At 37.3% G+C, this 17,823-nt stretch overlaps 1 protein-coding gene across 1 annotated transcript; it reads left to right on the top strand.

Annotated features, from left to right (window-relative positions):
• Window positions 1-732: 732 nt before the first annotated feature.
• On the top strand, window positions 733-1,585 carry LOC150004545 (nascent polypeptide-associated complex subunit alpha). Its single transcript, XM_090282892.1, has one exon. The coding sequence runs from the start codon at window positions 819-821 to the stop codon at window positions 1,464-1,466; it is 648 nt and encodes a 215-aa protein (XP_090139018.1). The 5' UTR covers window positions 733-818; the 3' UTR covers window positions 1,467-1,585.
• The last annotated feature ends 16,238 nt before the right edge of the window (window positions 1,586-17,823 follow it).

The raw sequence follows: 17,823 nt of genomic DNA, 5'->3' as shown, positions 1-17,823 counted from the left end.
ATAACAAAGAAGGAAATTGAAACAGTAATCAAAAATCTCCCTGCACACAAAAGCCCTGGACCGGATGGCTTCACAGGCAAATTTTACAAAACATTTAGGGAAGAACTAACTCCTACCCTCCTCAAACTATTCCAAAAAATTCAAGAAGAGGGGAAAATCCCAAACTCTTTCTATGAAGCCAGCATTACTCTAATTCCAAAACCAGGTCAAGACACAACAAAGAAAGAAAACTACAGGCCAATATCACTGATGAACACAGATGCTAAAATCCTCAACAAAATATTGGCAAACAGGATCCAGCAATACATTAGAAAGATCATACAGCACAATCAAGTGGGATCCATCCTAGAGATGCAAGGATGGTTTAATATTTACAAATCAATAAATATAATACATCACCTAAACAAAATGAAAGACAAAACTCATATGATCATATCAATAGATGCAGAAAAAGCACTTGATAAAGTACAACACCCATTTATGATGAAAACACTCAGCAAAATGGGAATAGAGGGAGCATACCTTAACATAATTAAGGCTATATATGAGAGGCCTGAAGCCAACATCATACTCAATGGACAAAAACTGAAAGCATTCCTACTAAAATCAGGAACAAGAAAAGGTAGCCCACTCTCTCCACTCCTATTCAACACAGTGTTGAAAGGTCTAGCCACAGCAACCAGACAAGAAAAAGAAATAAAAGGCATCAAAATTGGAAAAGATTACTCCTTCTCCACCAGGCTGCTGTCTGCAACAGGCGTGGGTCACGATCTCGCTCTTTTTCTGCCGCCATCTTGGTTCCGCGTTCCCTTTACAAAATGCCCGGTGAAGCCACAGAAAACGTCCCTGCTACAGAGCAGGAGCTGCCACAGCCCCAAGCTGAGACAGGGTCTGGAACAGAATCTGACAGTGATGAATCTGTACCAGAGCTTGAAGAACAAGATTCCACACAGGCAACCACACAACAAGCCCAGCTGGCGGCAGCAGCTGAAATTGATGAAGAACCAGTCAGTAAAGCAAAACAGAGCCGGAGTGAAAAGAAGGCACGGAAGGCTATGTCCAAACTAGGTCTTCGACAGGTTACAGGGGTTACTAGGGTCACTATCCGGAAATCTAAGAATATCCTCTTTGTCATCACAAAACCAGATGTCTACAAGAGCCCAGCTTCAGATACCTACATAGTGTTTGGGGAAGCCAAGATCGAGGATTTATCTCAGCAAGCGCAGCTAGCAGCTGCTGAGAAATTCAAAGTCCAAGGTGAAGCTGTCTCAAACATTCAAGAAAACACACAGACTCCAACTGTACAAGAGGAAAGTGAAGAGGAAGAGGTTGATGAAACTGGTGTGGAAGTTAAGGACATAGAATTAGTCATGTCACAAGCAAATGTGTCAAGAGCAAAGGCAGTCCGAGCCCTGAAGAATAACAGTAATGATATTGTAAATGCTATTATGGAATTAACAATGTAACCATCTAAAAAGAAGGACTCTTTTTTTTTTTTGGTGTTTCAAAAGAGTTACTGCAGCTTTGTTTGAAATTTGTACTGTTTCTATCATTAATAAAGTTATGGCTTCTTGTGGAATGAAAAAAAGAATTGGAAAAGATTATATGCAGATGACATGATAGTATACATAGAAAACCCTATAAACTTCACTAAAAGACTACTCGATATAATAAGTGAATATGGCAAAATATCAATGTACAAAATAAATATACAGAAATCTAAGGCATTTCTGTACAACAACATAAAATATCAGAGACAGAGACAGAAAAGAAAATACCACTTACTATAGCAACAAGAAAAAATAAAGTACCTAGGAATAAACTTAACCAAAGAGATAAAAGAGCTGTACTCTAAAAATTATGTAACATTGAAGAAAGAAATTTGGGAAGATACAAATAAATCGAAGCAAATACCATGTTCTTGGATGGGAAGAATCAACATCATCAAAATGGCCATACTACCCAAAGCAATTTACAGATTCAATGCAATCCCTATTAAAATACCAATGACATATTTCACAGACATAGAACAAATACTTAAAAAAATTATATGGAACTAAAAAAATCCACGAATAGCCAAAGCAATCTTGAGACAAAAGAACACAGCAGTAGGAATCACAATACCAGACATCAAAGAATACAGCAAAGCCACTGTAATCAAAACAGTCTAGTACTGACATAAGAACAGACGTATAGATCAGTGAAACAGAATAGAGAGCCCAGAAATAAATCCAGAAACAGTCAACTAATATTAAATAAAGGAGGAAGGAACATAAAATGGAGTGAGAAGAGCCTCTTTAACAAATGGTGCTGGGACAATTGGACAGGGACGTGCAAAAAAATGAAACTATACCACCAGCTTACACCACACATGAGAATAAACTCAGGATGGATCAGACTAAAATGTAAGCCATGACACCATAAAAGTCCTAGAGGAAAATATAGGCAGGAAAATTTCAGATATCTCACGTAACAATATTTTCACGGATACATCTCCTAAGGCAAGAGGAATAAAGGAAAAAATAAACAATTGTGACTACATCAAACTAAAGAGTTTCTGCTCAGCAAAAGAAAACATCAGCAAGACGAAAAGGAAACCAACCATATGGGAAAACGTATTTGTCAATGATATCTCAGACAGGGGACTGATCTCCAAAATATATAAAAAGCTCATATGACTCAACATTAAGAAGACAGACAATCCAATTAAAAAATGGGCTAAGAACCTGAATGAACACTTCTCTGAAGAGGACATACAGAAGGTCCATAGACACGTGAAAAAATGCTCAACATCATTTGCCATCAGAGAGACGCAACTAAAAACCACAATGAGATACCACTTTACACCTGTCAGAATGGCTATCATCAACAAATCCATAAACAACAAGTGCTGGTGAGGATGTGGAGAAATGGAAACCCTACTGCACTGTTGGTGGGAATGCAGACTAGTGCAGCCACTATGGAAAACAGTATGGAATTACCTCAAAAAACTAAAAATGGAACTGCCTTTTGAACCAGCAATTTCACTGATAGGATTATACCCAAAAAATTCTAAAACCCTAATTCAAAAGAACTTATGCACCCCTATGTTCATAGCAGCACTGTTTACCATAGTTAAGTGCCCATCTGTAGATGAGTGGATCAAAAAACTGTGGTACATTTACACAAATGGAGTACTATGTAGCTGAAAGAAAGAAGGAACTTCTATCATTTGCAACAACATGGATTGAACTAGAGAGAATTATGCTTAGTGAGATAAGCCAGGCAAAGAAAGAAAAATATCATATAATATCACCTAATACAGGAAACTAAAGAATGACATAAACAAACAAACTAAATAAGACAAGGAGCAGAATAGCAGTCAATAGGCAGCTGGGGGGAGGGAGAGAAGGGGATAAGTAAGGGAAGGGTCTAGTCAAGGAACGTGTATAAATGACTCGTGGACATGGACAACGGGGAGGGATATAATTGTGGGAGAAGGGGTGGGCTGTGTTTGGGAGAGCAGTGGGGGAAAAATGGGACAACTGTAATTGAAAAAAACAAAAAATAAAATAAATAAAATAAAAAAAGAAACACATGGCAAGAAGATACATATGAGAAAAAAATGGTCATAAGAATTACAGCCACTGATGGGGCTGACAAAATACTCTACTAGGCACAATATAAAATCCTAGCTTCTATCATTGAAAGGTGAAACATTGTACTTTAGCTTCAGCTTATTATTCAGGCAAAACTGACTCCACACTTTCATCTTAAGCCAAATGCGTACTTCAGGATCAGTTCTGGTAAGCCACGTATTGTGCATGGTCAGTAACAATGTGACTACAGTGGGTTACCATTTTCCACGTTCAGTAATTAAGCCATGAATAGTATAAAGCATGATTTTTAGATTTTTGTTAATATCTGTATAGTTTCATACACAGAGTGGGGGGAAAAGTAGATTTACAGTTGAGATTATGAGAAACACAGATTTTTTTTATATTATCATTTATTAATTCTTGTGTTATTTTCCATACAAACAACTATAAACCTACTTTTGCCCCACCTGGTATAGGCACAATTTTCAAGATATCTTTTGTGCTGAAAAAGGTCTGTCCAGAAAAAATCCGGCCATTTAAAAATGAATTTCTAAGAACACTTTGCGCGACATTGATGTGACCTGGCAGCCAAGGAGAGTAGACTGGAATGCACATGTGTGAAAAATAACTATTTCACTGTACTAGTCAGTGAGGGCGGTAGACAATTAGTGAGCATGTGGCCATCACATTCAAAATGACTGAGCAAGTAGAACAAGGAACCTGCATCAAATTTTGTGTTAAGCTTGAACATTCCTCGGCAGAAACTTTTCCAATGATTCAGAAAGCACAGCTATGGGCAACTGATGTTTAGCGGCTTCATCACGACAGCATGCCCACTCATGCATCATATCTCAGTGCAGTATTTTGGGAAAACATCAAATCACCCAGGTGACTCAGACCCCGTACAGCCCAGATTTGGTGCCCTGCAAATTCTGGCTTTTCCCAAACCTAAAATCGCCTTTGAAAGGGAAGAGATTTCAGACCATCAGTGAGATTTAGTAAAATATGATGATGCAGCTGATGGCGAGTGAGAAAACTGTGTGAGGTCCCGAAGTGCCTACTTTGAAGGAGAGTGAGGCATCATTGTCCTAGGTACACTGATTCTTATATCTTGTATCTTCTTTAATAAATGTCTCTATTTTTCATAGGACATGGCTAAATACCTTCTGGACAGACCTTAAACACAATTTATATATGTTGAAATTCTATCAACCAGTTGTAAATAATTGCGTAAATTTTGTTGCCAGAATAAAGTAGCATGATAATTGATGAGCACTTTGAAACTTCTTCATTTTAAGAGAAATATGTTCTTTATTTCAAAAAGTCAAAGGAGTAGTTACAAAGGCAGTAAAGATATTAAGAGACTGGGTTTGATAACCCTGGGGAGAATATTATGTACTTTTGAGTCAACAGTGTTTATTAAAATTTAAATAATATAAAGCAGAATAACAAAGAACGTAAAATATGAGTCTAATCTTTGTAGAACTATTTCTATATTAGCATTCATAGCATTAAAGCAAATAAACTTAGAAAACTTTATTACTATTTTTAGATATTTAATTTGTTTAATTCATGTTTTCTTAAGATTCTTATCTTGTATCTCTAGTGGCATCAGTAGAAAGGAAGCATTTATTTATTCTACTAACATGTAGCAGAGGGCCTGGAGGAACAAGCTGGAAGCTGCAATACTGTGAAACAATTATTTCTGAATCAAAACATCAAATTATAAAAATTTGAAACTTAAAATATAAATAATTAATATTAATATATAGTTGCTAAATTTTGGTAAAATTTCAAATCTATTTTTGTATGCCAGAGTTATACAATGATGACATTTGACCTCAACCTTGGTCTTAATATCCAGCTATTTGACATGTGCTCTGTATTCTTCCCCCCAGTGAGGAAAAAGAATCCCTCTAACTCCTCAGTGAACTCTCCCAAAGCAAACCTGGGTAAAACCTGAGAGGGGTTCTCAAACCTGTGTGTGCATGGCCATCTTTTTGGGACCTTGTAAAATGAAGGTGCTGAATCAGCAGGTCTGGGTTAGAAACTAAGAGATTGTATTTTGGGTTTTTTGTTTGTTTGTTTGTTTGTTTTACTTTAAATATTTTTTTTAATTTTTCACTTACAGTTGACATACAATATTATATTAGTTTCGAGTGTACATCCCAATGATTAGATATTCTATAACTTAATGATCATCCCAATAAATCTCATACCCATCATACACCAGATATAGCTATTAGAACATTACTGACTATATCCCCTGTGCTGAACTTTTCATCCCCCTGACTAATCTGTACAATTTGTATTTACTAATCTCTTCACTTTTTTCATTCATTCTCCCAATCCTCCTCCCATCTGACAACCATAAGAATGTTCTCTGTATATATAACTCTATTTCTGTTCTGCTTTTTCATTTATTTTGCTTTTTTACAATTTAATAATTTTATTGTAATTTTCCATTACCATTTATTCCTGTTGTATCCCTTTATTTCCCACAATCACCACACTGTTGTCCACGAGTTCTTTTTCCTTTTTTCTCCATCCCTCTACCCATAATCCCAACCCCAGAACTATCCATCTGCTATCTATGAGTCTGACTCTATTTTGCTTATTAGTCCGGTTTGTCCATTATATTCCACATTTGGGTAAAATCATGTGGTATTTGTCTTTCTCTGACTTATTTTACTTAGCATAATGTTCTCCAGCTCCATTCATGCCATTGCAAAGGGTAAAATTTTCTTCTAATTTACAGCTGAATAGTATTCCATTGTGTAAATGTTGCACGGTTGTTTTATCCACTCATCTACTGATGGACACTTGGACAGTTTCCATATCTTGGTGATTGTAAATAACATTGCAATAAACATAGGGGTGCTTATGTTCTATTAAATTACTGTTTTGGGTTTCTTCTGATACATTCCCAGAAGTAGAATTTCTGGGTAAAGTTTCCACTAAGAAACTACTAGAGCTGATAAATGAATTCAGTAAAGTAGCAAGATACAAAATTAATATCCACAAATCAGTTGCATTTTAATATATCACTAATGAACAGAAAATGAAATTAAGAAAACAATAGCATTTCCAATTGCTTCAAAAAGAATAAAATATGTAGGAATAAATCTAACCAAGGATCTAAAAGACCTGTACTTGGAAAATTATAAGACACTGAAGGAAGAAATTGAAGAAGATACAAGTAAGTGGAAGTACATATCATGTTTATAAATAGGAATACCTAACATCATTAAAATGTCCGTACTACCCAAAGCGATCTATAGATTTAATGCAATTCCTATCAAGATACCAAGGACATATTTCACAAAACTAGACCAAGTATTTCAAACATTTATATGGAACCACAACAGGCCCCAAATAACAACAGCAATATTGAGAAAGAAAAACAAATTTGGAAAAATGATGCTACCTAATATCAAACTATACTAGAAGGCCATAAGAATCAAAACAGCATGGTGCATACATAAAAACAGACACATGATCAATGGAACAGAATAGAGAGCCCAGAAATAAACCCATACCTTTATAGTAAATTAATATTTGAAGGAGGAAGCAAGCAAATACAATGGGTTAAAGATAGTTTATTTAATAAATGGTGCTGAGAAAATTATACATATACGTGCATAAAAAATGAAACTAGACCATGTTCTTACTCCTCAGACAAGAATAAATTCAAAGTAGATTGAAGACTTAAAAGTTAGACTTGAAACCATAAAATTCCTAGGAGACAACATAGGCAGTAAAATCTTGGAAATTGCTATAGTCATAGCAATATTCTTCCTGATATATCTCTTCAGGCAAAGGAAACAAAAGAGAAAATAAATGAGATTACATTAAACTGAAATTTTTGCATGACAAAGTAAACTATCAACAAAATAAAAAGAAAACTCACTGAATAGGAGAACATATTCACCAATATATCTGATAAGGGGTTAATATCCAAAATTTATAAAGAACTTATAAAACTCAACACCGAAAAAACCTACAATCCAATTAAAATATGAATGAAGGACCTGAATAGACACTTCAAAAAGGATATACAGAGGCCCAATAAACACACAAAAAGATGTTCTACATCACTAATCATCAGAGAAATGAACATTAAAACCACAATGAGATATCACCTCACACGAGTCATAAAGGTTATCATCAATAAATCAACAAACAACAAGTGCTGATGAGGATGTCATGAAAGGGAAACACTTTTGCACTGTTGATAGGAATGTAGATCTGTGCAACCTCTGGAAAGTAGTATGGAGAGGCCTCAAATAATTAAAAATGGAATGGCTTTATTTTGGTTGTTAGATTCAATTGCTGATAGATATGTACTTATTGCCATTTTATTATTCATATTTTATCTCTTTTTTACATTTCTTCTTAAAGAAGACCCTTTAACATTTCACATAATACTGGCTTGGTCATGATGGACTCCTTTAGCTTTTCCTTATCTGGTAAGCTCTTTATCTGTCCTTCGATTGTAAATGATAGCTTTGCTGGGTAAAATAATCTTGGTTGTAGGTTTTTGCTTTTCAATTATTTGTGTATTTCTTGCCAATCCCTCCTGGCCTGCAAAATTTCTGTTGAGAAATTAGCTGACAGTCCTATAGTAGCTCTCTTGTAGATAAGTAACTGCTATTCTCTTACTACTTTTAAGATTCCTGTTTATCTTTAGTATTTTGCATTTTAATTATAATGTGCCTTGGCATGGGTCTCTTTGGGTTTATCATGATTGGGACTCTCTGCACTTCACTAAGTTAAGGAAGATTTATGTCAATATTTTTTCACATAGGTTTTCAATTCCTTGCCCTTCTCTCTCTTTCTCTGGAACCCCATAATGCAAATGTTGTCATTCTTGAAGTTGTTACAGAGGCTTCATACAATATCCTTATTTTTGTGTATTCTTTTTTTCTCCTTGCTCTTTTGATTGGGTGTTTTCTGTTTCCTTATCTTCTAAATCTCTGATTTAATCTTCTGCTTCATCTATTCCACTGTTGATGATTCCCTGTATGTATCTTTAAGTATATTTTATTGATTATGTTGTTACAGTAGCCCCCATTTTTCCCTTTTCTCCCCTTTCCCCAGTACATCCCTTCCCTCAGCAATCCCACCCACCTTAGTTCATGTCCATGGGTCATGCATATAAGTTCTTTGGCTTCAGCCTTTCCTATATTATTCTTAACTTCCTCCTGTCTATTTTGTACCAACCAATTATGCTTCTTAGTTTCTGCACCATTGTCACTCTTCTCCCCCTTTCCCCTCCCAGCTGATAACCCTCCAAATGATCCCCATACTTATGATTCTGTTCCTGTCCTGGTTTGCTTAGTTAAATTTTGTTTTTATTTTTTAGATTCAGTTGTTGATAGTCATGAATTTGTTATCATTTTAATGTTCATAATTCTGATTTTCTTTTTCTTAAGTAAGTCCCTTTGACATTTCATATAATAATGGCTTGGTGATGATGAACTTCTTTAGCTTTACCCTGTCTGGGAAGCACTTCATCTGCCCTTCCAGTCTAAATGATAGCTTTGTTGGGTACAGTAATTTTGGTTGTAGGTACTTGCTTTTCATCACCTTGAATATTTCTTGTCTGCAAAGTTTCTTTTGAGAAGTCAGCTGATAGTCTTATAGGCACCCTGTTGTAGGTAACTCTCTGCTCTTCTCTTGCTGCTTTTAAGATTCTCTCTTTGTCTTGACATTTTAATTATGACGTGTCTTGGTGTGGCCTTCTTTAGGTCTAGCTTGTTTGGGACTCTCTGTGCTTCTTGGACTTTTATTTCTATTTCCTTCACCAAATTAGGGAAGCTTTTCTTTATTACTTTTTCACATAAACTTTCAATTTCTTGCTCTTCCGCTTCTCTTTCTGGCACCCATATGTTTCAGATGTTGGTATGTTTAAAGTTGTCCCAGAGGTTCCTAAGCCTTTCCTCATTTTTTTTCAATTCTTGTTTCCTCATTCTATACTGGTTGACTGTTTATTTCTTCCTTATGTTCTAAATCATTTACTTGAACCCCAGTTTCCTTCCCTTAACCATTGATTTTCTGTGGATTTTCCTCCATTTCTTTGAGCATAGCCTTCACTTCTTCTCTTATGTGTTTGCCATACTTAAGTATATCTGTCAAGCCTGTGAGCATCTTTATCATCAGTATTTTGAACTCTACATCTATTAGGTTGGCTATCTTTTTATCACTTAGTTCTCCCACTGGAACCTAGATCCATTCCCTCTGTCTCCTCATCTTAACAGGCTCCTATGTTTGTTTGCCTCTGTGTCTTAAGCAGAGCTGTAGCACTTGTGACATTGTGAGGGGCGGAGCCTTAGGTATTCATCAGTACAGGGCGGCCCCTTTCACCACGTTGTGGCGTTGTATATGGGGGAGGGCTCTGAGAGGGAACAATGCCACTTGTTCAGCACTCACCCCTTTTCCAGGCACTTCTCTCACTTCTGTATGGGACTGGCACCTCTCTCACTGTTGCCCTTGCTGTCGTTCCCAGAGTGGGTGGGTTTGTAGATGTTCTGGGATTTTGAGGACCCTTTAAACAAGTGAACTCTACTGAGAGACTGGCAGTTTCTTCCTCTGCCCCAACCCCCACTGGTTTGCACAGTCAGAAGCAATGGTGCTTTATTTTCCCCAGCACTGCAACCATGAGATGTACGGTCTGGTCTGGGACTGGGAGCACTCCCCTGTTGACTTTTTAAAAATGTTTGACAGTGCTTTCCACCTGCCTGCTGCTGCCATTGCCTCTGCTGCCACCACCACACCACTTCCTCTCTGCCCTGGCTCTGCCCCTCCTGCCTCTCTGGATGAGTATTTATTCTTTATATCTTTGTTTGTTGGACTGCCATGCAGCTCAGTTTTCTGGAACTTCTGGTTGTCTCTAGTTTTGAGGTAATTGTATTCCTTCTTAGTAATGGAGGGAGATGCAGCATGTCTGTCTAGGTCTCCCTCTTGGCCAGAAGTCCCCTGTAATGTATCTTTTATTTCAGTTAATGTATTCTTTATTTCTGACTGGTCCTTTTTATGTTTTCTAGCTTTGTTTTTATGTTCCTTATATCTTTATTGAAACTCTCACTTTGATATGCTTCCTCTAAGTTCATTGAGAATCCTTATAATCAGTATTTTGAACCCCACATCTAGTAGATTGCTTGTCTCCATTTTGTTTAGCTCTTTTTCTGGAGTTCTGTTCTTTCATCTGGGACATATTCCTTTGTCTCCTCATTTTAGCAGCCTCTCTGTGTTTGTTTCTACGTTTTAGGTAGAATTAATACTTTTCCAGGGCTTGGTATAATGGTCTTATGTAGTAGATGTCCTGTAAGATCCAGTTACATAACCTCCCCATTTTCCCACGCTGGGCATTTCAGGGGCACCCACTCACTTTGTGGGCCTGTTGTAGCTGAGGTTTGGTTGCTGTCGGCATGTAAATGGGAGAGATTTACTCCCAGGCTTATCAGCTGGCTACAAGGACTGGCTTCAACCATTATGGAGGATTAACTGTACAGGGGCCCAAGGACAAGGACTTATTTTGGTAGGGCCCTGGTGCCTGCTGAGTCTACCCCTTGAGTGTGTTGCTTGCAGAAGTGATTGGATGGTGCTTTGGTACGGTCTGAAGCTGTCCACCTAGAGCACTGGCCCTGGGGCCTCAAAGAGGTGCCTGCCAAGGTCAACCGCCTCCTGTGTTCTGCCTGAGGCCACCCAGCATGAATAAAATGATGTGAAGATAGATACTACTTATGCTGGGCTTAAAGGTGCCCAGGAGAGGTGAAACTATGAACCAAGGCCGGTTGCTACTAATCGGTTCTGGAACCGATTAGTGAAAAGCCAGATATTACTTGTTTCAGAGATTTTAAGAAAGTCTTAAGTATGAGCTAGGACAGGCTTTCATATAGTAAAGCCACTGGAAACAGCTTGGGTGGTCCTGTAAGTCGGGTGGGGCAACATCTCATGTAAGCTTCAGGGCAAGGTTAGTAGTATTAGTCAGGCTGCTAGAGTCTCAGATATGGTGCCCGAGTGCTCGCTCTGTATGTGGAGGGCTTATCAAAAGAACAATGGCCTCTGCTAGCTCTCCAGTCTGGGAGAAAGCTTCCCTTCTAGCTCTCACCCTGATGCTGGACAATTCATTGCCTCCCTATATGTCCCTAGTGCCCTTTGAGCTGCTGCCCCAGTGCTGGAGCTCAGAAAGAGTGAGTCAAACTCCATGTGTAGGCCCTTTAGAGGATCTGCCTGGGACTCCAGAAGTTCTCCATCTCACTCAGCCACAGTCTGCACTGGTTTTTACTGTCATAAGTTTTGGGACTCTTATACCTGGCACTAGAACCCTGGACTAGCAGGGCCTGGTGTGGGGGTCCTCCACAGCTGATATATCTCTCCTGATTTTTAACTGCTACACATAAATGTCTACAAGTCTTGACATGACTTCTTTATACTGTTGGTTGTAGTACTCCTGGTCAGCTAGATTTCAGGAGGTTCTGAATGATGGTTGCTCTTTAGTTGAGCTGTAATTTGAAGTGGTTGTGGGATGATGCAAATACCATGTTTATGTATGCTGCCACCTTGACATTTCTAAGAAGTTTCCAGGTGAAACCAAGGCTGCTAATCAGGACCCATACATGGAGGAGTAAGTCCTTAAAGGACCTCTCAGAATTGCTGCAGACACATACCTATGTATGGCGGAGGTGCCGCACACACCCTAGGCTCGGTTGGAAGTTGCTCTGTCCGGCAGAGGCTTCATGACCATGGCAGAACAAATTTTTGCCCAGGACACTTCTTTATGTCTGGGGGAAGGAAGGTGACTGCCTCTCTAGTGGAGAACAGCAGCTAGACCTTTGTCCCTCATGCTTTTTATTGAGAAGGATACTATGGGAGATACAAGATTAACATTCATAAATCATCAATAGCTTTCAGGTACCTAGGTTACAATCAACAATAACTAATTACAAGTTCCAGTACAGTGGGTACAACGAATAATTTGTGTTAGGGTCTATTAAACATTTTGACCCTACATTGGCACTAAGTACAAGGTTTCAAATACTCCTTGCTAGAGATTGTTTATACTTAATTATAAAATAAAGGAAAGCAGAGAAAGTTCTAAAGCATATTAATATTCTTTGAATCCAATCTCCATGGAAACCCTCTGAATGGTTTTCGGGTATGTCTCCTATGCAGCCATTATTGAGACTTAAAGACAAGCACTGCCGGGGTGCTGGCAGCAGGTCATGCTCAGGCCGGGGCTACAATTTCCTAAACCACAAGGAACGGTTCCCCACACCTATGTGTAGGTTGAGCAACTGCATGTTCTAAGCCAGAAATTCTGGGGACAAATTATGTCCACTCCACTAAAGTTAGTGCTGAATTCTTAGGCTAGAAAAGGGGAAATAGAAGAGATCAGGTGTTAAAAGATAAAGTAAGGCATATTAAAAATTTTAAGAGTTTACTTGAGCAAATATTTATTCTAATTGGGCAGATTCCAATCTAGCAGATAAAAAGGAGAGCTCTGAGGAGTTATGTGAAATGAAAGACTTTTACAAGCAAAAGTTAATGCTATGCCAAAAAGTGGGTTGGTTATTGTAAATTACTTCCCTTTAGGGATTGGCAGATTCTCTATCAGGCAGATAACCTAACTAGTGCTGATCATGAGATTTTTGATTGGCTTGTTGAAGATTCCATTTTTGGGGGAGCCGAAATTAAAATTAAGTCTTAGTGAAGTGACATGAGGCTTAACGTAGAGACTCCATTTTGGGTCTATTGTTTTGTTTTTAATATGGATTACATCTTGCACAGCTTACTAATGTTCTACTCTGTAATTATAAAGGAGAAGTATCAGAGAGCTGGGCAATCCACAGACAGGTTGTATTAAAGACAAAAGTTTTGTAATTACTAAAGTATCTTAAATTATATCAGTGGTGAAAAATTTCAAAAAACATAACATAAATTTCTACTATAAAGTAAAAAGGAACAGTTGATAGAAAATCAAGAAATGTAAACCAAAAACTGTGAATGAATGTTCTAGAAATAAATATAAGCAAAGAGAAAAGCAAGAATATACAGCATTAAGTTAAATTTAAAAAGAAAAAGATAAAACAGCATAAAGTACTATTAATAAGAATGAAGCAACAAGGTATAATTTTCCAAACACTCTGTATTGAGGAAAAAGATAAGTGAGAAAAAAATGGACCTACTAAACCAAGAGGTACATAAAATTTATTATAATTAGAAAATGGCTAAGATATTAAAAAGCATTTTATATCAGTCTTTAGGTAGAAAAATTGAATAAAATAAATCTGTGGCATTAGAAAGTACTGAAAAACTAGAACAAAAATATTTTTAAGTTCTGAGAACACATCAATCACCCAGCTATCACATATTACCAGGCGGATGACATGTAATCTAAGATAGAGAAAAATTTAATAATGTTTCCATGGAACTAAGTTTTTATTGTTATAATAATTACTTAATATGTCTTAGCATCAATAATATATTACGGCTATACTTAAGGTGGAAATAACTTCTGCATGAATTTATGATTCAAGCTGAAAGAAAAACACAAGGGAAGAATAAAATACATTCAGGAGAAGATCCTGAAATAATTTTCCCTACAAAATGTTAGACTATACTACATAAGGTAATATTGTTCTGTGTTTGTTGAAAAGCTGAATTGAAAATATGCTAACAAAGTATAATAATTTATATCCCATTTAGTACAGACCTGAAATATTTTCCTTCTACCAAGTAACCCAGGATAACACAACATGGGGAAAACTATCCATTATTAACCCAAAGGAGTAAATGAAGCACTTTGGAAGTGAACTACCTTTCAGATCACCAAGGCTCTATTGGCTTAATTGCACCCCATTGTACTAAGTGGTAGTTTAATGGGAGGGTGGATGTAAGGCAACTACAGGGCACTTGACACAACAGGAAATATTTTACTCTTCTGAGAGCACACTTATGGATACTGCAATGATAACAATTGTCTGGCAACAGTTCATGCAAGCACCTCTCTACATTTCTATGTATAATTTCACTTTTAAGTTTGTCACTGGAATAAAGGATGATTTTTACAACACTTCAAAATGTTCAGAAAGCAAGATTTTTAAAATTAAATTAAACTTTAAGCTAAAAATAGTTCTTCAAACTGCTTGAAAGCAAAAATAATGTCTTCTTTGGACTCTGCAGTGTTCAATGTGAGCCATTGTGTGTGTGCATTTTCAGATGGGGTGGGAGAAGCCATCTGTTTCTAGGAGAATTTATATACATTTTGAGTAGTGGGCATGCATGAAAAAAATGCCATGTCCGTGTCCCTAAGTCATCAAAAAACAGGATTCACTTTGAAGTTCTAACCTCATTTTGACCACAGTAAATAACTCTTGGCTCAGATTCATGCTGCCAGGGCCTGCTGGAGCCCCTTTCTGCTAGAGGACATAGCCCCATTAAACATAAGGTAGGCTATCTCTAGCTGGCTGCCTGAAAAGTCTTTAACAGCACTCTTCAGAGCAGTGTCAAATATATTTTCATGTAGCTATATCACTTTCAGGAATTTCTCTTTTTTTAATTTTTATTTTACTAATTTTAGAGAGACAGAGTTGGGGGGAGAGAAATATCAATTTTTTGTTCCACTTATTTGTGCATTCATTGGTTGATTCTTGTATGTGCCCTGACTGGAGATCTAACTCACAACCTTGGAGTACTGGGATGATGGCATAACTAACTGAGCTAGCTACCTGGTCAGGGTTTTAAGGATTTAACTTTAAAAATCATTGTCAGTTTACATTAGCAAAATTTTAGAATCACATATACAATAGAGGAGCCAAGAACTATGCCATATTCTTACAATTAAGTACTAAATGTATAAATAATGATGTAGAAGAACATGTAATGGTGTTGAAAAATACACGTGCTCAACTTAAGCAGATAAAACACTTAAATTTGCTAAGTATTATTCCATTTTGTTATATCTGCATATGTAAATGTGTAAAATAAATCATATAAAAAAAGAATGAAACATGCTTAATGGTTAAAATGTTATAATCTGGAAATAATAAGATCAGAGATTATCTTTATTCTTTATGCTTTTCCCTATTTTTCTTTTTTCTTTTTATTATTTTTTAAAATTCTGATAGTTTATTTTTATTGTATTTTTCCATTACCATTTTATCCTCCTTATACCCTCTTTCACCTGCTTTTCATTTTTTAAATAAAAGAAACACATGTACTCCATCAAAATATTATGTATATATCTTAACACTTGGCATCATTGTTCTTCCTAGGCAGAAAAAAATTTTTTAAAAATAATTTGATGAGTCAGCTGGGCAGAGAATGAAACTTGTCAGCATGGGACACAAGTCACCAGTATTCAAGATAAGGAAGGCAGATATGGATTATAAGGAGAGAGCTTTGGTATGTTCTTGAGAAGCAGGGAGAACAGAAGATGGAGAGCAGACAAGGGGGCTGATATGCAAAGGCAGGCACAGTGCCTGGAAATTAGCCTGTGGAAACCATTCTGAGGTGGAGTGGCTACAGGACATTTTAAAAATAAAATGACTAGTGCTTAATCTAATGGTTTTGATACAAAGAGATCTGGTTAAGATCACTGGGGAAAGGTGGGAGGGGCCATAGAAGGAGTTTGCCAAGGCAATGGAAAGCAGTCTAGGATGGGATTGGCTGAGAAGCTGAATGCCTTCCAGAGCCAATGGAAATAAAAAGAGGGTTGGCTCTTTGGCTCCAGCATAGGATCTAGCTGGCCTGACAGAGGGTGGCAGTGGGCAGAGGGATCCCAAATTGTTGTTTGGTAACAGTTTCACATTTGTTGCCTGTGTTTTTAAAATCCTTCCCCAGATCTTCAGTTAAGTTCAGTGTGCTCATGAATGTTATGTGCAAGAGTCAGTTTCTCAGGGTGACATCAGAAAGAGCTGAGTTTCCTGTCTGAATGTATCTGAGTGGCAACCAAAGCTGGCAACCTTGAGTGAAGACATTAGAGGTGGAGGAAGCTGTGAGATCTTAAGGTTAAGAAATTCCCAAACATCTTAAAATGGGTTCTGCATTTCCACAAAAAATGGAAATGGAGGGTGTGGTGAGTGAATTAATCTTTTTGGTTGCTATGGACCAGCACCCCAGTGGGTCCAGAAGGCAGAGCATGAAATCAAAGAAGATAAACTTGAGCCTAAAATATCTGATGAAATTTTCCTGGACAAGTTGTGGACTTGTTTGGGACCCATCATCCTTTCCTTCTTTCTTATTTCTCCCTTTTGGAATGGGAATTTCTATTGTATGCCAGGCCCACCAATGTATTTTGGAAATGCATAACTGCCTGATTTCAGATTCGCAGCTGGCAAGAATTTTGCCTCAAGTTTCACTCTGATCTGATTTAGATAATTTGGATATGACTCTGGACTTTATATTCAAGAGTTAATGCTAGAATGAGTTACGATTTTGGGGGAATGCTTGGATGGGATAAATGCATTTTGTGTGGCAGAAGGACACAAATTTTGGAGGGCCAGGAGTAGATTGCTGTGTATTGAATTGTATCTCCCCAAAATATACTGAGTTCCTAACCCTAACTCTGATGGTATTTGGAAATGGAGTTTTTTAAATAAATAATTTTGTTTCTAGGAAGTCATAAGGGTGGAGCCCTCATAATACAATTAATAAGCCTTGTAAAAAAAAAAAGAAGACACCAGAAAGCAGCTCTCTCTCGCTCGCTCGCTCTCTGTACCCCACTCCATCACCCCATATGAGGACAGGAAGTGAAGGCCTCCATCTACATGCCAGGAAGAACACCCCCAGGGAGGAACTGAATTATTGACACCTTGATCTTGGGCTTCAAGCCTCCTAGAACTATGGGGAAATAAATTTTCTGTTGTTTAAGCACCAAGTCTATGGTATTTTGTTATGGCAGCCCAAGATGATTAATACATTGGTATTAAGAAGCTGGAGTATAACTGAATCTGACACCTGGGTCACAATTTTAAACCAAATAAAACTTTCAAAACTCAGTCTCAATAAGTAGCCTGATTTATGCCACTTGCCTTTCAGAGAGAAATTCCAGTTGTTGCTACTGACCTCAGCCTAACATTTTACCATCTTTTTTTACCTTCTATAGTTTCTCCACATTCCATCAGCCTAAGCCCTATTTTTGCTTGAATGCCTGCCTCGTGGTTTGTTGCCAGCCCAATATTCAAAAATGATGTAACCCTGGCTCAGATTTCTCTCTTTCCATCCTTAATCTAGTTAAAAA

The sequence above is a fragment of the Furipterus horrens genome, unplaced genomic scaffold (assembly GCF_987537825.1).
Source record: "Furipterus horrens unplaced genomic scaffold, mFurHor1.1.pri manual_scaffold_7, whole genome shotgun sequence".
Taxonomy (NCBI): Eukaryota; Metazoa; Chordata; class Mammalia; order Chiroptera; family Furipteridae; genus Furipterus; species Furipterus horrens.
The sequence above is the reverse complement of the archived record's forward strand: the minus strand, read 5'-3'. Positions and strand labels throughout refer to the sequence as shown.

Bases quoted from the DNA above. Each gene is read 5' to 3' on its own strand.
- LOC150004545 (XM_090282892.1), top strand. From the start codon at position 819: ATGCCCGGTGAAGCCACAGAAAACGTCCCTGCTACAGAGCAGGAGCTG.